The sequence below is a fragment of the Corythoichthys intestinalis genome, chromosome 2 (assembly GCF_030265065.1).
Source record: "Corythoichthys intestinalis isolate RoL2023-P3 chromosome 2, ASM3026506v1, whole genome shotgun sequence".
NCBI lineage: Eukaryota > Metazoa > Chordata > Actinopteri > Syngnathiformes > Syngnathidae > Corythoichthys > Corythoichthys intestinalis.
The window spans coordinates 68,752,516-68,777,359 of NC_080396.1; the positions used below are offsets into that span (position 1 = coordinate 68,752,516).

Genomic DNA, 24,844 nt, shown 5'->3' on the forward strand with positions numbered 1-24,844 from the left:
CAAAATTTATTGGATAATTTAAACTTTTTTAACAAATAAAAAACTGAAAAGTGGGGCGTGCAATATTATTCGGCCCCCTTGCGTTAATACTTTGTAGTGCCACCTTTTGCTCCAATTACAGCTGCAAGTCGCTTGGGGTATGTTTCTATCAGTTTTGCACATCGAGAGACTGACATTCTTGCCCATTCTTCCTTGCAAAACAGCTCGAGCTCAGTGAGGTTGGATGGAGAGTGTTTGTGAACAGCAGTCTTCAGCTCTTTCCACAGATTCTCGATTGGATTCAGGTCTGGACTTTGACTTGGCCATTCTAACACCTGGATACGTTTATTTTTGAACCATTCCATTGTAGATTTGGCTTTATGTTTTGGATCATTGTCCTGTTGGAAGATAAATCTCCGTCCCAGTCTCAGGTCTTGTGCAGATACCAACAGGTTTTCTTCCAGAATGTTTCTGTATTTGGCTGCATCCATCTTCCCGTCAATTTTAACCATCTTCCCTGTCCCGCTGAAGAAAAGCAGGCCCAAACCATGATGCTGCCACCACCATGTTTGACAGTGGGGATGGTGTGTTCAGGGTGATGAGCTGTGTTGCTTTTACGCCAAACATATCGTTTTGCATTGTGGCCAAAAAGTTCAATTTTGGTTTCATCTGACCAGAGCACCTTCTTCCACATATTTGGTGTGTCTCCCAGGTGGCTTGTGGCAAACTTTAAACGAGACTTTTTATGGATATCTTTGAGAAATGGCTTTCTTCTTGCCACTCTTCCATAAAGGCCAGATTTGTGCAGTGCAGGACTGACTGTTGTCCTATGGACAGCCTCTCCCACCTCAGCTATAGATCTCTGCAGTTCATCCAGAGTGATCATGGGCCTCTTGGCTGCATCTCTGATCAGTTTTCTCCTTGTTTGAGAAGAACGTTTGGAAGGACGGCCGGGTCTTGGTAGATTTGCAGTGGTCTGATGCTCCTTCCATTTCAATATGATGGCTTGCACAGTGCTCCTTGAGATGTTTAAAGCTTGGGAAATCTTTTTGTATCCAAATCCGGCTTTAAACTTCTCCACAACAGTATCTCGGACCTGCCTGGTGTGTTCCTTGGTTTTCATAATGCTCTCTGCACTTTAAACAGAACCCTGAGACTATCACAGAGCAGGTGCGTTTACAGTATACGGAGACTTGATTACACACAGGTGGATTCTATTTATCATCATCGGTCATTTAGGACAACATTGGATCATTCAGAGATCCTCACTGAACTTCTGGAGTGAGTTTGCTGCACTGAAAGTAAAGGGGCCGAATAATATTGCACGCCCCACTTTTCAGTTTTTTATTTGTTAAAAAAGTTTAAATTATCCAATAAATGTTGTTCCACTTCACGATTGTGTCCCACTTGTTGTTGATTCTTGACAAAAAAATTAAATTTCATATCTTTATGTTCGAAGCCTGAAATGTGGCGAAAGGTTGCAAGATTCAAGGGGGGCGAATACTTTTGCAAGGCACTATATATTCCTGTTGTTGCTAGTTTGTGCCATACATTAAACAATATTTAAAATGAAGTTTATTTTTTTACAAATATTATATGATGTATTCTAATTTACTTAATTTGATTTTGCATATACTCGAGGTCATAACACAAATCTTAACTAATTTCCTCCGTGAAGACCCCCCCCACCCCCCATCAGACGCAAATTTCTCGAAAATTTATGTCATTCGTATGTGCTGATTTGAGATATTAAACATTAAAGGCGTGCAAAATTTCTGATTCTTAGATGGTAAATGGTGTTATACTTATATAGCGCTTTTCCGATATTTGCGATTCGGCCGTGGAAGATTCGAGAACGATTCACAAACATCCAAATTCCGATTATTGAATTACACCAGGTAAAGCGGAACTAAAACACAGCGCAGTCTTTGGGACGTAATGAGGAAAGGACCAAGAATAAATATTATGTTCAACTCATGGCGCTAGATAAAAAAAACAATTATACCTGACTGCGGCCGACAGCCGCTACAAACAACGGCCAGTTGCTAGTTGCTACAAACATACGGCTACGGTAGACATCACATATATGTAGAACTAGATGCGAAAAGATAGACGACGGCAGAGTTAGAACATGTATTGAGAACTAGATGCGAAATGACAGACTTGCCGGCATTAGTAAACAGCCACCATCTTAAAGCAGTAGACTTCTCTAGAAGGCTCTGTTGTAACAAACCTAATTAACTTTTTATTTAAAATACTCCTAAATCGGCAAAATCTTGACTTGAATCTATCTTTAAATGATGAAACAGTTTTAAAACTGACATGTTGCATGTAGACCAAAGGGAAATTATGGAATAACGGGAGGAATTTTAACAACTTTAACGGTTTACTCACAACATTAAATGAATTGAATGTAGTTTAAAGTTGCTGATACAGAATGGGGACTTGAGTATTTTATTTGCTCCTATTAATTGTGAACTAAGTTAATACTGAAATAGTAGTTTGGTTTAGCCTGAGAGGATTTTTGAAGAATTTTAGAACTAATATACAAAACATTAAAAGGGAGGAGGGGGGGCTATCAATAATTGATTTAGAATCGAATCGGAGCCTCTGAATCGTAATCGAATCGTTAGGTACCCAAAGATTCCCACCTCTATTAACCATTCTTTTATAGGTCTGAGGTTAACCATCCCCTTATTTTGATTAAAAATGTGTCAGTCGTTTATGCTGTAAAAATTTTCGTGCAGCTATCACTTTTGAGATATTAATTTCGATTGATGACGTCACGCAGCCCCCATTTATTGCAAAATGGACCCGAAATAGTGCCATTTGTTTATGGTAGGTTTGTGCTCGTTTGTGCTGTAAAAAGTTTTCATTTGTGCTACTATTGTTTTATTGATATTGAGATATGAATTTCGAGTGATGGGGTAAATCGCGGCACCTCTGTCGCGGCTGACGAAGCGTACCACTTCTCTCAGTAGCAGAGGAGTGTCCTGACAACTAACACAAACAAATGGCACCCCTTAGGGTCCATTTTTCAGTAAATGGGGGGGCTTGAGATAATAATTTCGAGTGATGACGTGACTTGCAGCTGCGACGGAGGTGCTGCGATTGACATCATCACTCAAAATTAATATCTCAAGAACGATAGTAACACAACTGAAAAGTTTTTATTCACAAACCAGCAGAAACGTAGCACAAATGATTGACCCCATTTTTAGCCGTTTTTAATCAAAATGGGGGGCTAACTCATTCACTGCCATTGACAATGATATATATTAAATACATTTCAACTGGTATGGTTGGCAGTGAGTGATTTGATTGATTGATTGATTGATTGATTGATTGATTGATTGATTGATTGATTGATTGATTGATTGCCACTGACAGTGATAGATGTCCAATCCAAATAGGATTGAATTGAATTGAATTGAAAATTGATTAGATGTCTATCCACGTAAGTGTCAGCCACTGGGTTTGTTCAAAAAATATATTTATCGGAAGGAGTTGTAGTTGTAATGAAAGCTATAGTTGAGTTTCTGTTATTGTTCCTTTCAGGTGTTTTTTGTGGAATCTATATGTGATGATCCAGACGTAATTGCTGCAAACATCCTGGTAATTAAAGCAACATGTCTTTATTTATTTATTTTTTTAAATGAAAAAAAGGAAATATTTATGTTGACATTCTAATGTTTGGAAAATGTTTCATTTTCTGCTTTTAACAGGATGTGAAGGTGTCCAGCCCAGACTACCCAGAGAGAGACAGAGAAAGTGTCATGGATGATTTTCTTAAGAGGATAGAGTGTTATAAAGTAACTTACCAGCCTTTGGATCCAGATGAACATGACACGTGAGATGTTTTACATTTCATAGTCCGGAACGCATCATTTGACATTTTTAATTTAAGAAAATAAAATGTTGATGTTGGCCAGCAGAGGGCGAGGGTAACCCAATCGTCAAAGGAGCAATATGATTTGCACTTCACTTATTCATTATATGGCCCTAATAATTCATTAGGCATTAAGGAAACATGTTTTTTGGAAATACTTCTAACCTGGTCATCAACGGTTAAGCCGAGATTTTCCCATTTTAAAAAGCTGATACTCAGCCCGCTTTAGTTGTTATCGTTTTAATTCTGTTTACAACGGATGTCCCGCCCTCCATCAATCAGCCAGTTACGACAGAAATTTTTTGACCAGTTTGGCACAGCTTTGTAGGCTTCATAAACTAAGGTTGCAGAAATAGGATATGGATATGATAAGAATATGTGTACGGTACATTTCTCACACTTGTACTACAAGTACGTTTACTTACTGTATACCACAAGAACGTGTACTTGATTGTACTCAACTATGGTTACTTGTTCTACAAGTATGTGTTTTTGCTTGTACCTAAACCATAAGTGCCTGTACTTGTACTACAAATGTGTGCACTTGCACTACTAAAACCCCTAGCAAAAAGTATGGAATTCCCAGTCTCGGACGACCACTTACTCAGACATTTTATTATGTAGAACAAACTCAGATAAAAAGCTTGAAAAAAAAAAAAAGAATTTGTTCAAAAGTGCAACTCTTTAGCATTCAGAAACACTAAAAGAAATGAATAAAAAACATTGTGGTGGTCAGTACTAGCCTGGCTCTGCCAGACTATTCTCCCTGTATTTTTCAAACACTGAGAGAAATAGTCTGGGAACCATCCCATTAACGGCCTTTTCGAGCAGATACAAAATCAATCGACAAATCAGATTCGTTTATTTGCGTGACGTGTTCTTCACGAGCAACGTCACTCTTGCGCGTCGAAAGTCGTCTCTTCAGCAGCACAGATGGTGAACGGCAGAGCCAAGAATGTTCCAATCCACGGTAAAATCAGTTTTAAATGACCAAAAACACATCGTCACGAGTCATTGACAACAGTCTGTCTCGCGCTAGCCATGTCGAATACACTCCGCTCTCTTCGTATGTTTACTTCCGCGCGCAAGTCCCTCGTCCTGCCGTTGCCATTTAATAACGTCACGTCTGCCCGTCGCTGATTGGTCCACTCCGCTGTCTGTTTGCTGTGGCTTGCTCCGCCCTGGAAATTGTTTCCGTGGGAATGGTGGCCAGACTCAATAGCTGGAACAGCGTTGAGTCTGGTGTACCAGGCTAGGTCAGTACCACTCTGTTACTTTTTTAGAGCAAGTGCAGGGAAATTAATATAGAACTCCATTCTGAGGAAAAAAATATGGAATCATGAGAAACAAACAAATAAATAACAATCAAAACACATCTCTAGTATTTAGTTGCACCACCTCTGGCTTTTATGACAGCTTGCAGTCTCTGAGGCATGGACTTGATGAGTGACAAACAGTATTCTTCATCAATTTGGTGCCAACTCTCTTTGATTGCAGTTGCCAGATTATCCTTGCAGGTTAGAGCTTTGCTGTGGACCAATTCAATTTTCAATTTCCACCACAGGTTTTGAATAGGGTTGAGATCTGGGCTATTTGCAGGTCATCTTGGAAAATGATTTCATTATCCCCAAACATATTTTCAATTGACGGGATAAGAAAGTCTAAAATGTCATTGTAAACTTGTGCATTTATTGAAGATTTAACCACGGCCATCTCCCCAGTGCCTTTGCCAGACATGCAGCCCCATATCATAAAGGACTGAGGGAATTTTGATGTTTTCTTCAGGCAGTCATCTTTGTAAATCTCACTGGAACAGCACCAAACAAAAGTTCCAGCATCATCACCTTGTCCAATGCAGATTCTTGACTCATCACTGAAAATAACCTTCATCCAGTCATTCACAGTCCATGATTGCCTCTCCTTAGCCCATTGCAGTCTTGATTTTTTTCTGTTTAAGTGTCAATAATGGTTTCCTTTTAGCTTTCCTGTATGAAAATCACATTTTCTTTATGCGATTTTGCACAGTTCTGTCACATACCTTGACTCCAGCTTCCTCCCATTTCTTCTTCATTTGTCTTGTTGTACATCTTTCTGTTTTCTAACCCTAACCCTTTAGTTGTTTGTCATGACATTTGGATGTCTACCAGTACGCTTAACTTAACAACCTTGCCATGCTTTTTGTACTTGGTCCAGATTTTTGATACAGCTGACTGTGAACAGCCCACATCCATACGTGTAGCGTTACCTTCTTCAAGAAGTTTGATAATCCTCTCCTCGGTCACAAGAGAGATCTCTCTTGTTGGAGCCATGATTCTTGTGAATCCACTTGGTCCAGCAGCCCTCCAAGGTGTGATAACTGCACTGTTTTTAACTGCTGACTAACGAGCAGATCTAATCTGAGGCAGGGGCCCAATTAAGGAAAGGAAATTGACTGGGTGTGTCTGTATTTTCTACTCAAAATTGAGTGATTTCGTATGTTTTTCTTCAGAATAGAGTGATTCTATATTTATTTCCCTGCACTTGCTTTATAAAAGTAACATTTAGTGACCACCACAATGTTTATTCGTTTCGGAATGCCAAGGAGTTGCACTTTTAAACTAATTCATTCTTTTTTTCAAGCTTTTTATCTGAGTTTGTTCTACATAAAAAAATGTCTGAGTGAGTGCTCGTCCGAGACTGGTGATTCCATACTTTTTGCTAGGGGTTGTACCGACCAGCAAAGCAATGCTACCCGCACAATTTCTCCTGAAATTGCATTTTCTAGTTTCTGTTTGAAATGTAACATTGGTATGCTAATGCAGCTTGATGCTCCATTGTGAAACCCTGATCTGGCAGTCCAATGGGGAAAGAGCTGTTGTGCGTTTCAATAGTTTGATCCTTGTTGCAATACCATTTTTGGCCACCAGTCTTACATACATACTCTTCTAAACAAATTCGGGGACATTATAACCTTGTCATTTACATACACTTTATTATTAACTCTTCTGCTGCAGGAACTTGTCCTTCATTCAGGTCATTAATGTTGGCCGCCGATTCCTGGTAAACAGGGTACAAGATTATATTCAGAGTAAAATTGTCTACTACCTCATGAACATCCACGTGCACTCCCACTCCATTTATCTTTGTCGACATGGAGAGAGCCATCACAATCGGCAAGGACGAATTGGTGGGGATTCTGAGCTGTCGGACAGAGGGAAAGAGGTGTTAAATACATCTATAGAATTTGTTTCTATGGTTTTATACGTGACAACAAAATGTTTTTTTTTTTTTTTTTTTTAGTTTGCTGTAGCACTGAAAGGTTTTGTTGAAGAACATCGTCTGTCAGATCTGAAAGTTTGGACCAGTCAACTGAGGCGCACCATTCAAACTGCAGAGGAGCTTGGTGTTCCGTACGAACAATGGAAGATCCTTAATGAGATTGATGCTGTATGTCTCTAAATTGACTCATTCCTGGAGTCTTTCATCAGTGGTTTACGCTTATGCTGCGTTGTCTTTCAGGGAGTGTGTGAAGAGATGACATACAAACTCATTGAGGAAACATACCCAGATGAGTACGCCATGAGGTACCAGGACAAGTATCACTACCGCTATCCTGGAGGAGAAGTAATGTGACATTTCAGTTTTTCTGATTAATCATGAATTGAGTCAAGCTCACCTCTTTATTTTGCTGTCAGTCCTACCAGGACCTGGTGCAGCGGTTGGAGCCGGTAATCATGGAACTGGAGCGACAAGGCAATGTTCTGGTCATCTGTCATCAAGCCGTCATGCGCTGTCTGCTTGCCTACTTTTTGGACAAGAGCGCAGGTAAAATAAGTTAACATAGTTACACTGGGCAACAATTTGAAAAAAGATAATCTGCAAATTTTGGGTGTGGAATCCAAAACCCATCTGCACATGTCAGGTTTTATTTTTTTTTTTTGGTAATCCAAACCTAACCTACTACTACTACTACTATTAGCCATAGCCTTTGTAAACACACAGTAGTGTTAGAATGAACATACAGTCATGCCTCTTTCATTCATATTTCTTTCATATATGGATTTGATGTCTAGCGCTGTTAAGAAAGCAAGACTCCTGTGGTTCAAAAACCTGAGGCAATTAAAAAAAAAAAAACTAAGATGAGTATTGGGTAACTCTCGCCGGTCATCTAGTTTTAGGGCTTAAATTCTACTGCGTCATTTGAGGGCTTTTGATAACCATTTCAAAATAGTCTGATTTTTCTTTCTTTATAGATATGGACATAAAACAGTCTGGATTCTTGGTGAAAAGCAAAAAAAAAACGGGCAGTTAGCATTTATTTTACGTAAATATTGCGAATTATGACACAGATGCCATAGCGGTTAATTTCTCCCATTGATTTTTTCACAGCGTTTAAAAATACATGCGTGGTACGAAAAATATAATAATTACATTGAATCCTCGAACAAATCACTCCTGAGACAATTCTTCAGGTTTGTATGCGGTACAGCTTTTGTACTTTTTCAACCTAAATCAGGCGTTGGATCGCTACATGTGTTGAATAATTGCGACCGACTGCGAATAACTGAAGCAGATTGTGGGACGGTCCCCTACTTTAAGGCGTGGCGCAGTGTCTGTGGCATATGTCCCGTCAATATCATTATGAAGTCTATGGCGGGGTCTTAAAAAGTATATTTTTAAAAAAAAAGTCTTAAATCCAATTATTTAATTTTAAGGCCATAAAATATCTAAAATTCTCTTAAAATCTCATAAAGGTCTTAAATATGGTAAATGGTGATATATAGCGCTTTTCCACCTTTCAAGGCGCTTAACATTACATCGCCATCTACCTACTGGTGACGCAGCACCAGGAGCAATGTAGGGTTCAGTATCTTGCTCAAGGATACTTAGGCGAGTTCATCAGGGCAGAGAATCGAACCCACTACCTCTGGGTTGGGGGACAACTACTCTACTACTGAGCCACGCCATACAATTTGGAAAAGCTTAAAAAGCTATAGAAGTTACTTTTATTTAGAACATGCATACATTTCAGTATCGCTTTTAAATGTTTTGATTTTTAAGGACGCTATAGCATAACTACAACGCGGAAATACCTGTGCTGCCCGGTCAGAATTTATCGAACACAAGCAGGTTTTGCTGTGCGTACGCACTTGCGTGTAGACAGCTTATTTAGCATAGTCATAGCAGAGAAAACTTAACAGAACTGATGTACAGTAGTTACATACATGGGTAAGTGCAAGTTTAATGATTTCTGGCTTGAGAACGTACAGTTCAGCAATGGTTGAAGCTGGTGGAGGGAAACTCGTCTGAAGCACACTGCTTTTTATGCAAGAAAATGTTAAAACTTGGAACATTGGGTATCAAGGCATTTGAATCCCATTGCAAATCTGAAAAGAACAAGGTGGTCATAAAATGCCAGCAGCAAACGCTGTTTGTGGTTCACATGTTGGTTCCCAAAGCGAAAGCATTTTGTATCACAATGTGAAAGAGCTGGTAATAAATTAGTATATTTTACAAGTAATTACGGGCCTCCAGTTTTCCTTCAAATCTTTTGTACGTTTTTTTTTGCCGGTACTGATGTGAAATGCGTCTTAAATCATATTTCTTATGGTCTTAAAAGCTCAAATATGGCTTGTTGAACCCTGCAGAACGCTGTATCGGGAAAAAATGAAATTGAAAGAGATAGAAAAGTATGAGCAACGATTCAACACAACTCTACATCCATCAGCTATCCTAGTTGAGACAGGGCCAATGGCAGTCTACACCATGAACTGGCTACCTGTCAGCTGCAGGTCAAATATTCACACTCATAGTCACACCATCGCTCAGTGGGAACTTAACACACTCTGCCTGCCCCAAAGTCTGACTGGTGTACCACTACACCATCAGCAGAGGTAGGCAGGAGCACGTTGCATACATTTCTTCCATTATATATACTAGAGTAAGTTTTTCTTTGTGTGTGTGTGTGTGTGGTGGGGGGTACTTTCTAAAACCAACGTCACAGAATGACGTGTCGCTGTATCCGGCCGCCATATTGTCCGTCTCTGTTTAGCCCTATTCTCAATGGTTTCAATTAGTCGTTCAGTTTATAGAGCAATTCATGGAAGCCCCGATGCTTTCAGACGCTGTGAACTCATTGGATGCGTTGCATAAAAGGCGTTATGTGGAAAAGCTTCAGTCTATGCATTCGCCAGATCCATATTTGATGCCTAAATCGATATTTTTCGACCCGCTGTCTTCGCCCTCTCTGCCTGACATCTGCTACCCTGATATCTACAACTGTCTTGTCCACACAAAATCAGCCTATTCTCACGAAAGTTTGAAAAACTTTAAGAGCAGCACTCTAAGCAACATTACCCTGTGTGATTTCTAAAATGGCGACAATCAAAAAAAAAAGAGTTGACTGCGATGGCCGACGCTTCAAGGATAGGGGGATATTGGACTATTTCTTCAATAAAACACGCAACAACTGTGTCTGCCTCATTTGCAAAGAGACAGTCGCTGTTTTCAAAGAGTTCGATGTGACGCAATATTACTAAACAAGACACGCTGACATGTACGACCACATTACAGGGAAGATACGCAGCGAGAAATTATAGCAACTTGAAGCTAGTTTATTTTTTCACAGCAGCAGTATTTCGCAAGAGTCCGAGTGTCGAAAGAGAAAGCCACAAAGACGAGACTGTTGAAATTATGAATTAAAAAAAATAATAAAGCAAATGTGACACACAGAAGGGCTTGCTAAAATTTGTTTAAATATATTGTTCTATGTAAATCAGCCAAGGTAGCCCCCCGCATTTTTACCACACCAAATCTGGCCCCCTTTGCAAAAGGTTTGGACACCCCTGTTTAACTGATGATCCGTAGACGAGACCAGCTTCTTTCACTTGGTACCAGCTAAATATTATTCAAAATGTAATGATGGTGGAAGAAATAAGCATCTTGAGTTTGAAACTGTATGTTGTCGGCGATTAGCCTTGCAATGATCTTAATTGTGGTTGTCAGCCCAAAACCCTCTAAATATATATTAAATGCATCTTACCAGATATAAAATGACTACTACATAATCCGTGGTAATTGTTTGGAGCCCAGTTTTCTCGTCGAATTGCAGCAGTCCATCTCGCTCTCCTCTCCGGGTCTCTCGGAATACGGTAGAACTTCAAGTCTCTCCGTCTATCTTCTCTGTTATTGCAACCAACCGCCACACACGCCTTCACCATTTTGATTATTAATGTTAACGAGCAGAAAAACACGCCATAATAGGAGGAATTTACGTAGCGGTAATGCATCAACACGACAAGTAGACGGACAATTTGGCGCGGAGGCGTGGTTGTGACGTCATGTGAGTAGGGTCTACAGTACACCGCACCACACTTTCTACTTTTAGGCAGGGCACATGTATTTGTAGAGCACAATTCAATATGAGGTAATTCAAAGTGCTTTACATCACATCAATATCCAAAAACATAAATAAAATGATCCATAAAACTCTCATTAAATCTTCAAGACTGTCAAAAACAAAAACTATTACCACCGGAAATACAAATCCAGAAAAAGCTGTATGGGTAGTTATGAATACACTGTGGTAAACAGTAGCATTTTAGTCCTGATTTAAAGGAGCTAACGGTTTGAGAACTTGAGTAACTTGTACCAGAGGTGAGGTGCATAGTAACCGAATGCTGCCTCACCTTGCTTGGTTCTTGTGCTTGGAATACACAGCAAACTGGTTCCAGACAACCTTAGGGGTCTAGATATGGGTTTCTTAATAATTATCTCATCACCCTCGGTGGCTCTACCAAATTTTATACCAATCAGACGTAACAATACAGTCACATAACCACATACAAGCTTGCTGTCGGAAGTCCTATGATCATGCTGGCATATTCAATCACGTGGCGTCTTTAGAGCGCCATAAAAAATAAACTACTTTGCTGCCGTCAACACTACTCGAAAGCGCCAATTTCAACCTCTCATTGTTTTGATTTGGCACTGATAGACCACAGAAAACCGGAAGTATGCTTGTTTTAATTCCATGGCATTTTTTTCTGACCTAGAAGGCACTCAAGCTCTTTGGAAGGGTGGTGTTTCATTGCGATATATTTTTCTAGTGGGAATTTGATGACTTTGATGCATTTTTTGGCCTTATAATGTAACTTTATAGGTTACAGTACAGTATGATGATAACAGTTCATATAGATGATGTTGTGCTGAGAAAAAATACACCATTCTTTCCACTGAATGCTTTTTTTACTAGTACTTGAGTTGACGGAGGTGGCCAAGTGGTTAGCACGTCCGCCTCACAGTTCTGAGATCAAGGGTTCAATCCTGGGCTCCGGTCTTCATGTGTGGAGTTTGCATGTTCTCCCTGTGCCTGCGTGGGTTTTCTCCAGGGACTCTGGTTTCTTTCCACATCCCAAAAACGTGCATGATAGGCTGTTTGAACACTCTAAAGCAGTGGGTGCTGGATTTCATTCCTACAAAACAAGATGACATCTTTTCACCAATCTGGTGTCTCACCAGTGTAATCAGTTGATTGCAGTCAGGTGCTGCTTGTTTTAGCACAAACTTCATTGGTTAAACTGTCTGTGCTCGATTGGTAGGAACAAAAACCAGGACCCACAGCGGCCCTTGCGGACAGGTTTGGACACCCATGCTCTAAAGCACAGGTGTCAAACAGATTCTAGAAAGGGCCAAGTGGGTGCTGGATTTTGTTCCAACCGATAACGCGCAGAGAGTTTAACCAATGGAACTTCCTGCTGAAACAAGCAGCACCTGACAAAGTTTAACTGATTACACATGTAAAGATCTAATTGGTGAAAAGGTGTCCTCTTCATTGGTTGGAAAGCAAACCTGCACCCATTTGGCCCTTTCTGGAATCGGTTTGACACCTGTGCTCTAAAGCATGGGTGTCCAAACCTGGTGAAAGGTTTTCCTCATAATGGGTTTGAACAAAAACCTGCACCCACTGCGGCCCTATGTGGAATAGTTTGGACACCACTTCTCTAAAGTGTATCAAATAACTCTAACTCTAAGGTATGAGTGTGTGCGTGAATATTTGTATGTCTCATTGTGCCCTGCGATTGGCTGGCAACCAATTCAGGGTGTACCCTTCCTACTACCCGGAGTTACCCAGTATAGGCTCCAGCAACCCTTGTGAGGAAAGGTGGCATGGGAAAAAAAAACTTGAGTTCATTATTTGCACGACTACTTTTACTTGAGTAATATTATTTTGAAGTAACACTACTCTTACTCGAGTGAAATCTTTGGCTACCCTAGCCACCATTGACCATCAGTGACCCATAAATAATACAACTAATGCCAGTAATATTAGTAGTAATAAAGTGGTACCTCAACATACGATCGCTTCGACACACAATCTTTTGGACATCCGACGTTAAATTTGACACGCCATTTTTTTCTACATCCGACGACATGCTCGAAATACTACGATTTTTGACAGAGCCACAGTTTGTTTTTGGGCGGAAGACAGACGCACGGCTGATTTTCTTGTGAGAGAAATCAACACTGGATCCAAAAACGTTAGTGCAGGTTGAGGAAAAAAAAGAAAAGGTGACACTTACCATTGAAATGAAGATGTACAGTGCCTTGCAAAAGTATTCGGCCCCCTTGAACCTTGCAACCTTTCGCCACATTTCAGGCTTCAAACATAAAGATATCAAATTTTAATTTTTTGTCAAGAATCAACAACAAGTGGGACACAATCGTGAAGTGGAACAAAATTTATTGGATAATTTAAACTTTTTTAACAAATAAAAAACTGAAAAGTGGGGCGTGCTATATTATTTGGCCCCCTTGCGTTAATACTTTGTAGCGCCACCTTTTGCTCCAATTACAGCTGCAAGTCGCTTGGGGTATGTTTCTATCAGTTTTGCACATCGAGAGACTGACATTCTTGCCCATTCTTCCTTGCAAAACAGCTCGAGCTCAGTGAGGTTGGATGGAGATTGTTTGTGAACAGCAGTCTTCAGCTCTTTCCACAGATTCTCGATCGGATTCAGGTCTGGACATTGATTTGGCCATTCTAACACCTGGATATGTTTATTTTTTAACCATTCCATTGTAGATTTGGCTTTATGTTTTGGATCATTGTCCTGTTGGAAGATAAATCTCCGTCCCAGTCTCAGGTCTTGTGCAGATACCAACAGGTTTTCTTCCAGAATGTTCCTGTATTAGGCTGCATCCATCTTCCCGTCAATTTTAACCATCTTCCCTGTCCCTGCTGAAGAAAAGCAGGCCCAAACCATGATTCTGCCACCACCATGTTTGACAGTGGGGATGGTGTGTTCAGGGTGATGAGCTGTGTTGCTTTTACGCCAAACATATCGTTTTGCATTGTGGCCAAAAAGTTCAATTTTGGTTTCATCTGACCAGAGCACCTTCTTCCACATGTTTGGTGTGTCTCCCAGGTGGCTTGTGGCAAACTTTAAACGTGACTCTTTATGGATATCTTTGAGGAATGGCTTTCTTCTTGCCACTCTTCCATAAAGGCCAGATTTGTGCAGTGTACGACTGATTGTTGTCCTATGGACAGACTCTCCCACCTCAGCTGTAGATCTCTGCAGTTCATCCAGAGTGATCATGGGCCTCTTGGCTGCATCTCTGATCAGTTTTCTCCTTGTTTGAGAAGAAAGTTTGGAAGGACGGCCGGGTCTTGGTAGATTTGCAGTGGTCTGATGCTCCTTCCATTTCAATATGATGGCTTGCACAGTGCTCCTTGAGATGTTTAAAGCTTGGGAAATCTTTTTGTATCCAAATCCGACTTTAAACTTCTCCACAACAGTATCTCGGACCTGCCTGGTGTGTTCCTTGGTTTTCATAATGCTCTCTGCACTTTAAACAGAACCCTGAGACTATCGCAGAGCAGGTGCATTTATATGGAGACTTGATTACACACATTTGGATTCTATTTATCATCATCGGTCATTTAGGACAACATTGGATCATTCAGAGATCCTCACTGAACTTCTGGAGTGAGTTTGCTGCACTGAAAGTAAAGGGGCCAAATAATATTGCACGCCCCACTTTTCAGTTTTTTATTTGTTAAAAAAGTTTAAATTATCCAATAAATGTTGTTCCACTTCACGATTGTGTCCCACTTGTTATTGATTCTTGACAAAAAAATTAAATTTCATATCTTTATGTTTGAAGCCTGAAATGTGGCGAAAGGTTGCAAGATTCAAGGGGGCCGAATACTTTTGCAAGGCACTGTAATTGATAGCAAAATATAAGCATGGTGTGTGCATCCATGACCTAGGTCGACAATAGGGGCGTAGAATGTCGATCTCAGCCGGCGGTCCTCCTTCGTTAGCCAGTCTTTGTAAGTTAAGGTGACAATTCTTATTGTGGTAACATCACCAAAGAAATCACCAGCTTCGGTTTCTAATCATTTTATCCATCAACTTGTGCAACGCAACGCCAGCATCAAGACAGAAAGCAAAATAGAGCCGCGTTCTCAAAAAAAAAAAAAGTCTGCCACATTAGAACCCGATTCGTTACGTTAATACAGGTATTACCATCATTATTATTATTTATTATTACCATTATTATTATTATGATTTTTATTCATTATTTATTTGTTTTGCTCTTTGTAATTGCTATTTGCAATAGTAACAGCAGTATTAAGAATTTAGTGTTGGTTTTTGGGCTGTGGAACGAATTAATGGAATTATAATTTATTCTTATGGGAAAATCCTGCTTGACATACGACCATTTCAATTTACAAGCAAGGTCCTGGAACGAATTAACTTCGTATGTAGCGGTACCACTGTAGTACTATAGTAGTAAATCTTGCGCACTATCACAGATCAGATCCTACAGATCAGTACTGTATATTTCTAATAAATCACACATCATAATATACATTGACTAAGAAAGAATAAATTCTCTAACTTGTGTAATTAACAGCACCTGTTACCTACCTGTGGCACATAATAGGTGGTGGCAATAACTAAGTCACACTTGCAGCCAGTTAAAATGGATTGAAGTTGACTCAACCTCTTTCCTGTTTCCTTTTGTGGACTATATTGAGCATGGAGAAAAGAAACAAGACCAAAGAACTGTCTGAGGACTTGAGAAGCAAAATTGTGAGGAAACATGGGCAATCTCAAGGCTAAAAGTCCATCTCCAAAGACCTGAATGCTCCTGTGTCTACCGTGCGCAGTGTAATCAGTAAGTGTAAAGCCCATGGCACTGTGGCTAGTGTGGATGGAAAAGAAAGATTGACGGGAGATTTCAATGAAAGATTGTGGGGATGGTGGATAAAGAACCTCGACTAACATCCAAACAAGTTCAAGCTGTCCGGTACAAAAGTGTCATTCTGTACTATCCATCGGCGTCTGAATGAAAAGGGACTCTATGGTAGGATACCCAGAAAGACCCCACTTCTGACCCATAGACATAAAAAAGCCAAGCTGGAGTTTTCCTAAACTTACCTGAGAAAGCCAAAAACGTTTTGGAAGAATGTTCTCTGGCCAGATGAGACAAAAGTTAAGCTTTTTGGGAAGATGCATCAACATAGAGTTTAGAGGGGGAAAAAAACGAGGCCTTCAAAGAACACTGTCCCCACAGTCAAAAATGGCGGAGGTTCCCTAATGTTTTGGGGTTGCTTTGCTTCCTCTGGCACTGGACTGCTTGACCGTGTGTATGCCATTATTAGGTTTGAAGACTACCAACAAATTTTGCAATATAATGTTCAGACCAGTGTGAGAAAGCTGGGTCTCCCTCAGAGGTCATGGGTCTTCCAGCAGGACAATGACCCAAAACACACTTCAAAAAGCACTAGAAAATGGTTTGAGAGAAAGCACTAAAGACTTCTGAAGTGGCCAGCAATAAGTCCAGACCTGAATCCCATAGAACACCTGTGCAGAGATCTGAAAATGGCAGTTTGGTGAAGGCACCCTTCAAATTTTAGAGACCTGAAGCAGTTGGCCACAGAAGAATGGTCTAAAATTCCGGCAGAGTATTGTAAGAAACTCACTGATGGATACTGGAAGCGGTTGTTCGCAGTTATTTTGTCTAAAGGTTGTGCTACCAAGTATTGGGCTAAGGGTGCCAATACTTTTGTCCGGCCCATTTTTAGTTTTTTGTAAAATGATAATGATTTTTTTTTTTTTTTTTACATTCTCTTTTGTGTTTTTTCATTGCAAGCAAAATAAATGAAGATATTACAACCAAAGCATTTGTAATTGAAATCATTTTCTGGGAGAAATTGAGCATTATCTGCCAGCAGTGTACATGGAAAGGTCACTACAGAACAGGGTTTGGCGTGCCACATGGGCAGGAGTTTGTAATGGAAGAACGCCTTCAACTATGACTCAGGATTTGAGCCACAATCGGGTGTGGACAAACAGACGAAACAGTTTTGACAAGAAAGAAAACAAAATATGTGTGGGTAGCTTCTCAACTACTTTAATAATATAGTCCTGCAAAGGGCACAAAAAGAGGATTTGCCACCTTGCACGACATACAAGTCGATTCTTAATCTGTTTTATTACAGACGATCTTCCATACTTGAAGTGTCCCTTGCACACTGTCCTCAAACTAACCCCTGTGGCTTATGGTAAGTCTCTCACTCTTTTCAGAGCAACTGAACTTGCCGCTCACCGTATCCTTTTGTTGTATTGAGACATCTTATTTTGTCTCTTGCCACTAGGTTGTAAAGTGGATTTGTTTGACCTGAAGGTGGAAGCTGTCAACACTCACAGAGACAGACAATTAGTAAGCTTTCGATTATGTCTAATGAAGATTTTGTGGCAGGTTTTTCCGTGAGTATGTGTCACCTGAAAACAGCCAATGGACAGCCCTCCTACAAAATCTCTTTATGCATTGTTCCTAAATGTAAATTCAGGTGTCAAGGAGTTAGTATTTATTATCAGTTTATATTTTGCCATGATGTCTATATGTACCGTATTTTCCGGACTATAAGTCACACTTTTTTCTAGGGATGGCCCCAATCCAATTATGTGATCAGAAATCGGGCCCGATCATGCCATTTTTGGAAGATAGGAATCGACTGGAAAAGATCGGGTTTCTTAAAATGTAGTTTTGTATTAACTCATTGGCTGCGATTGACAGCAGAAGTCAATTTATCTGCCAATATCGCCGTCAATGGGGGTGAAATATCACTCAATGCCCACCTTCCCAATCCAAATAAATGTAACATCTGTCAATGGCAGTGAATGAGATAAGGCCTACAAGAAACAAAATAACTCAGAGGTATAAGGATTATGGGGTATTCGCAGGGTCTTAAAAAGTCTAAAATGTCTAAAATCCAATCATTTCAATTTAAGGCCTTAAATGGTAATTCTCCTAAAATCTCACAATAGGTTTTGATTACGATTTTGAAAGGTCTTAGAAATCGATTGATGTTCTTTTACTTAAAATGTGCATGAACTTCAGTCTCGCATTTAAATGTTTTGATTTTTGAGGACAGCAAAACCTAACTACAAAACGGAACTACCTGCGCTGTCCGCTGATTTTCCTTCCAAGTCTTTTTTTGCCGCTATCGATGTAAAATGAATTTTAAACTATATTTTAAAAAATTCTTTAAAAGTCTTAAATTTGGCCTGTTGAAACCTACAGAGACCATGGGTTTTGGCATGTCCCCAATCTGATCACGTGATCAGAAATCAGGCCCAAGCATATCAGTTTTAGAAGATAGCAATCAGATGGTATGTATATTAAGTGCTACAAGCAATAAAATGTGCAAGGATATTGTAAAAAAAAACAACTGATTTTTACTACGCAACAGTTTTAGAACATTGAAATTGGGTGAAAAAGATGGTGTTAAAAAAAAAAAAAAAAAATCATCTGCAACAAACCAATAAAATAATAGCCTGTCGCGATAAGCAACAAGTCAAATTATCGTACGATAAATAAAAATAAGGCAAGTAATTTTGCCGGCTGCTATTTATTGCCACGTGCATACATTTTTGCATGCATGTGTTTGCGTGTGCTGCGTGCACTCTACACACGTGCGTGTTGATTGCATAAACGACTACAGTTCCTTTCATTGATGTTTATTGGTCATCAACATGACGTAGAATTAAAGTTCAGACATACAAAATAAGGAGACCCATCTGTATTAAACATTGTAAAATGTAAGCATTGCTACATTGAGGCTAATGGAAAAAAAGACAATGTATTTACCACTTCAGCCTGCTATAATAATACATTGGCAGTCTTCTCCAAAAAGGCAAAATTGCGGTTAAAAATTGACACTTCAAACATGAAAACTCGCTGGTTAACTGCATTTGCAAACAATGCGAAAAACAGCAATATCTATTACTGACACCAAATGCATGATGAAAAGAGAAGTGCCCTTATATGGCGTGTAAAGCTTGCAGTTAGCAGCTTAGCGAACATACATTCGGTGAACATTTAAAAATAAATGCACGTCATGTTCAACATGTAAATAAAGATTTATGAAGTTAATCTCACTTCAGATTCTACACTAACTTTAAAATGACACCCCTGATGAAAAATCTGATTGGCAATGAATAATTTAGCTTCAAATTTACTAACATGTGCAATTTGCAGACAAGATGACAGTCAATTCTGGATCAAATAAACTCTTCTGATGGGCTGTAATTGGCAGAAAACAAAAATAGCATTGGGTTTCTCAACTATTTCATATTCTACAATTAGCTAGCTTTCAAATGGCTCATTATGCATTGGGTGTGTTTTTTCAATATTATTTTTGATAAAATGTGTGTTTTATTAAAGAATAACAATTCATTGCATTTGAATGAGTGACTTATTAGGATGTATTGTCACTAAATTAGTGGTTGAACTGGTTATAATAAATCGACAATAACATTGCATATCAGCAATAATTCTTGAGACAATATATTACCTACTAAAATTTTTATATCGTGACAGACCTATTGTCAGATCCTCAAAATCCCAGCCGGGCCAAGAACGAAAAGTGGTGTTTGCCATGTGGCAAAATGGATTTTGCCATGTGTTTTTTTTTTTTTTTTTTTTTTTGCCTTGTGGCATTTTTTTTGCCATGTCGCAAAATTGATTTTTCCATGTGCCATTTTTTTGCCATATGGCAAAATGGATTTTGACATGTGGCATTTTTTTTGGTATGTGGCAAAATTGATTTTGCCATGTGGCATTTTTTTGGGGGGTATGTGTCATTTATTTGGGGTATATGACATTTTTGTAGGCCATGCACGTCCTAATTTTCCATTCATTTTGAATTGCAGTAAAACATGTGTGGCTGCAATTTTTGACTATACACACTTACCATTAGAGTGCATTGACATTCAACTGGCACCCAAGTAAGGCTATGCCTTTGACAGCTAGTCATAGCCATATTTGGAAATTATTATTTGGAAAATTTGGACATGCATAGCCGTCAATGGCATGGACGTGCATGGCCTGCAAAAATGCCATATACCCCCCCCCCCTCCCAAAACACCACATACCAAAAAAAAAAAAAAATGCCACAAACCAAAATCCATTTTGCCACATACCAAAAAAAATGCCACATGTCAAAATACATTTTGCCACATACCCCAAAAAATTCCACATGTCAAAATACATTTTGCCACATGGCGAAAAGAAATGCCACAAAGCAAAATCCATTTTGTCTCATGGCAAAAAATGCCACTTGGCAAAAAAAGGCCACATGGCAAAATCCATTTTGCCACATGGCAAAAAAAAATAATGCCACATGGCAAAAAAAAAAAGCCACATGCCACATGGCAAATACCACTTTTGGTTCTCGCTATCTCTCCGAAATCAGGTTACTCGAACTTGGGTGCAAGAATATTGGATCGGAACAGCTCTACATTTTTCATGGTTTAGCTGGGTCTGCGACTGATACTCAGGTGCGACTTAGAGTGTGAAAAATACGGTATTTGAAAAAAAAAAAATGAAAAAAGAAAAAAAAAACCTGCTCCTGTCTGCCTCAGCCGCCTTTTTGGTGCCTCAGTGCCTCTTTTAGGTGCAGCTTGTTTCCTGGTTATAATTGTTTGTTATTTGCAGTGAGACGTTCAGCCCGGAGTCCTAGACAGAGTGAGTGCTCCCACATGAACATACTGAAAGTCATTTACAGAGAAACACTTGTTGAAAGGGGTGGGAGCAATCTTAACAATGGCTTTATCGCTTCCAGGGCGCACAGTGTCTCAGGCCTTGGGGAGTAGTCAGACGTTTTGTGGGTCGTCTAAATGTCTTGGATTTTGGCAATTTGAAGCGACATAACCTGCCAAAGCTGTAGCTTGTTGTTTTCTCTTCACAGCTGAATGACATGATCTCCCTCACTTTTCAAAGCTCGCTGGCCTCTTTTTTTTTGTGCATTGTGTGAACATAAGACAAAACACTGTCAAGGTGCTTGTGTCTTTTGTCATTCTGGGAGGTCTTATTTTCTTAAAGGAGCAATATGTATTAATGGTGGTTGGAAATGGTTCTAGAACCAGGATTAAACTGAAACACACAACATCCCCTTTGGGTTGCCAGATAAGCGCTTCGAAATCAGAAAAGACAGGCTAACAGGCTAACAGACTACACAATAATGTTAGCAATGATCATGTGAACATAAAGCATGTGTAATCTGCAACCTGTGTCTATTACATATTACATTACATATTACATCTATTACAAAAAATTAAACGCTACAGTCTTCAAACGTAAGGGTTTCAAATTGGACCAGGGTTAAGTTGGCACACGAATTTTAAAAAATCATTTTTAGCCAGGTAGGTTAACACCAAAAAGAAGTTTTAAAAAACACACACACAAAAATAAGTGAGTTTAGCTCTATTAGCTCCATGTTTTTTTTTTTTTTTTTTTTTTTTTTTTTTTTTTTTTGCCACGACGGGAGGAGAATACCGTGCTTTTCTTAAAACATTTCGGAACATTGACAAATGATTAATTCGGTAATGCGTTGAAAGCATCCACAAAGACGATTTTATTCCTCCATCCATTTCGATTAGATGGCAAACATAAATGCACGCATAAAGACGCTATCTTTGCCTCAATCAATTAAACCCCATGCAAAGCATTTGTAGCACAACCATGTCAACTTTGCTCATATTCAAAATGTAAGTTTACCATGTTAACACAGAGATTCAGAGGTCCGCGTTTGTTTTCCGAGTTTGTTTCCTTTGCTGCGACGGGAGATCTGCCTTTTCTCAACAATATATCAGTTAGGGTTGCTCATTGGTAGAGCCGGCCGGCCAGATAACCGTCACCCTTTAACTATTTCTTGGGATGTGAAAAGTGATTTTTTAAATTGATTATTATAATATAATAATTTTACTTAAACCTTAATTAATCAGGTCCATATTTGAGTGATATAAGCACATGGAATAACAATATTTCTCAGCTATGTATTTTTAATATAAAAATACTACAATAAAATTAACATCTGTCCTGCTAAATTAAAACTACGTGATTAAACACTTAAGGTCCTGAGCTGTTTTTGTGTGTGTTTTTGGCCGTTTTCATATCACCCCACCACTACAATGGCACGTATTATTTGGTAATGCATAGATAGTATTCACAAAGATTATTTTATTCCTGCATCCATTTTAATTTCAGTTACCGGCCAACATACAGTCATAGACTTCATAATGTATTGACGGGACACAGAGCGCGGGGCCGATTCATAGGGGGTCTACCTCCGTCAAAGCTGACCGACTGGAAACACAGAGCTTTTTCCATTGAAAATTCTTGTGAATAAATGCTAAGATCCCTGAATTCTTTATAGATATGGACCTAAAAGAGTCTCGATTCGAAGCAAAAAAAACATGCAGGTAGCATTTATTTTTCGTAAATATTGTTTAATGTTTAATTGCAATGCTTAACGGCTAATTTCTCCCATTGATTTTTTTCACATCGTTTCAAAAAGGATGCATGGTACAAAAAAATTAGAGCTGTCAAACGATTAAAATTTTTAATCGAGTTAATTACAGCTTAAAAATTAATTAATCGTAATTAATCGCAATTAATCGCAATTCAAACCATCTATAAAATATGCCATATTTTTCTGTGAATTATATATATATTCTGTAAAATAAATTGTTGGAATGGAAATATAAGACACAAGATGGATATATACATTCAACATACGGTACGTAAGGACTGTAGTGGGCATTTCACTCTACTGTCATTTAAATCTGTCTATGCTGTCCTCACTCCGAAGCGTCTACTTTTTCCAAAGCTAGACAGCTAGTAAACGACGCCTTAATAATCAGACTTCTTCCTTTTTCATCTGATTTATTAATAAAATGGCCTCAAACCATTGTCCTCTTTAGACCGTCGTAAAACAACAACAAAAAAAGTACACAAGAATTGCATTAGCAACAACGTTAGCTTAGCACGCTATACAGGTTCACTAAACATAAACAAAAAGCGTCTCATACAAAAAATATAACATTTCGCTTACTAACATAATAATGTACATTCTTTACAACAACCATACTTACGGACAAATGTTGTCCAAGGATCATATAAGCACAACATTACAACGTAGGCGTCAGCCCGAGACGTCGTGCAGCCATATTGAACTGGCAAGAAAACAATAAACCATGTCGCAAAGCGACCACAAGAGTTCGCTGTTAGACAGCACAAAAAGCCTTGCTGTAAAACTTACCAAAAGGCAGAATACTGTCTGAGCGGGACATGTGCGTTAATTGCGTCAAATATTTTAACGTGATTAATTAAAAAAAATAATTACCGCGCGTTAACGCGATAATTTTGACAGCCCTAAAAAAAACTATAACAATTACCTTGAATCCTCCAACAAATCACACCTGAGACAATCCTTCCTGTTTTATGCAGTACAGCATTTGTACTTTTTCCAACCTAAATCCGGCGTTATATTGCTGCATGTGACCGACTGCTAATAAATGAAGCGGAGTGTTGGACGGCACCCTTCGGGCAGGCGTTATGCAGTGAATGGGGAATGTGTCATCATGAAGTCTATGATACAGTATGTACACGCGTAAAAGACTTATTTTTTCCCCGGTCAATGGACCCATATGCTACACAACGTTAACACAAAGATGCCAGCTTTGTTTATATTCCTATTGTCAATTTACCATACAGAAAAGTAAGATCAAAAAGTACATCACGTTTCGAAGAGAAGGCGTGTAACTTTGCCGTCAATTTGTCCTCCATATTATTTGTCTCCATTGTACGAAGGCATTTCCAATGCATATCCTTGTTTTTTTCCTGAATTGTAATGAATCACGTGACATTCGAAACGAGATTTTTTTTCTCTCGCTCGATTGGTACAAGCCTTTGTTAATTCTGGCTGTGAACCTGGTGACAACCTTAATTCACATAGCATACAGAGTAGAGCATGAATTATTTCAGGACATCCCGTTGGTCAGTGGATTCCCACAGAATGGGAGTCAAAATTTTATGAATGGCATGATTGGGACGGGACGGGAACAATAAGCAAGGTAACACATAAATAGATGAGGATTTTCACCTGTGTTAAAACACCTTGAGGACCTAGCGTCCATTTTTGTAGTTATATTTTCGTGGGCCAACGCTATCTCGACTTGTGTTAACAAGTCAAAAGAACTAAACATTCCAATATCACAACTTTGCAACACTTGAACGCAACGGTGCCACTACAAAATACGTGGCGAGTAAAAAATGTGCGGTACGAGTAAAGTACTGTAGTGACTCTTAAGACGAATGGTAATCTAAAATCAGTCATCGAAAAAGAACAATCCATTGACTTTCCTAATGGCCAACTTAAAGGGGTTAACTTGAAAATGAGAGTGGGAGTAATTTTGGCTGGGAGCGGGATCTGATTAGGAGTCATTCTACAGGAGTGGAACGGGATGGGATTTACTTTTTGGCTCTGTCCTGGGAGTGGAATGCAATTGAAAATTTTCTCTAGGAGCGTGAGGGAACGGGAGTGAAAATCCACTACCGTTTCATGCTCTACTACAGAGCTGTGGCAACCCAGACAAAGGCAAAGAACCGATATCTGGCTGATGGTGGATGGCGTGA

The 24,844-nt window shown here is 39.2% G+C and overlaps 1 protein-coding gene across 4 annotated transcripts in view; it reads left to right on the top strand.

Moving 5' to 3' along the window:
- LOC130907365 (6-phosphofructo-2-kinase/fructose-2,6-bisphosphatase 2-like) overlaps positions 1-24,844 on the top strand; it is a 39,455-nt gene that overhangs the window by 5,691 nt on the left and 8,920 nt on the right. For 2 of the 4 annotated variants that reach the window (XM_057822362.1, XM_057822369.1), the window contains exons 7-14: positions 3,538-3,594; positions 3,705-3,829; positions 6,862-7,069; positions 7,148-7,294; positions 7,367-7,471; positions 7,543-7,672; positions 17,364-17,426; positions 17,520-17,584. In XM_057822362.1, coding sequence (XP_057678345.1) covers positions 3,538-3,594; positions 3,705-3,829; positions 6,862-7,069; positions 7,148-7,294; positions 7,367-7,471; positions 7,543-7,672; positions 17,364-17,426; positions 17,520-17,584 — 900 coding nt within the window. Of the gene's footprint in view, positions 1-3,537; positions 3,595-3,704; positions 3,830-6,861; positions 7,070-7,147; positions 7,295-7,366; positions 7,472-7,542; positions 7,673-17,363; positions 17,427-17,519; positions 17,585-20,863; positions 20,894-24,844 lie in introns of all 4 variants that reach the window. The other 2 variants (XM_057822375.1, XM_057822379.1) reach the window with 2 other exon arrangements.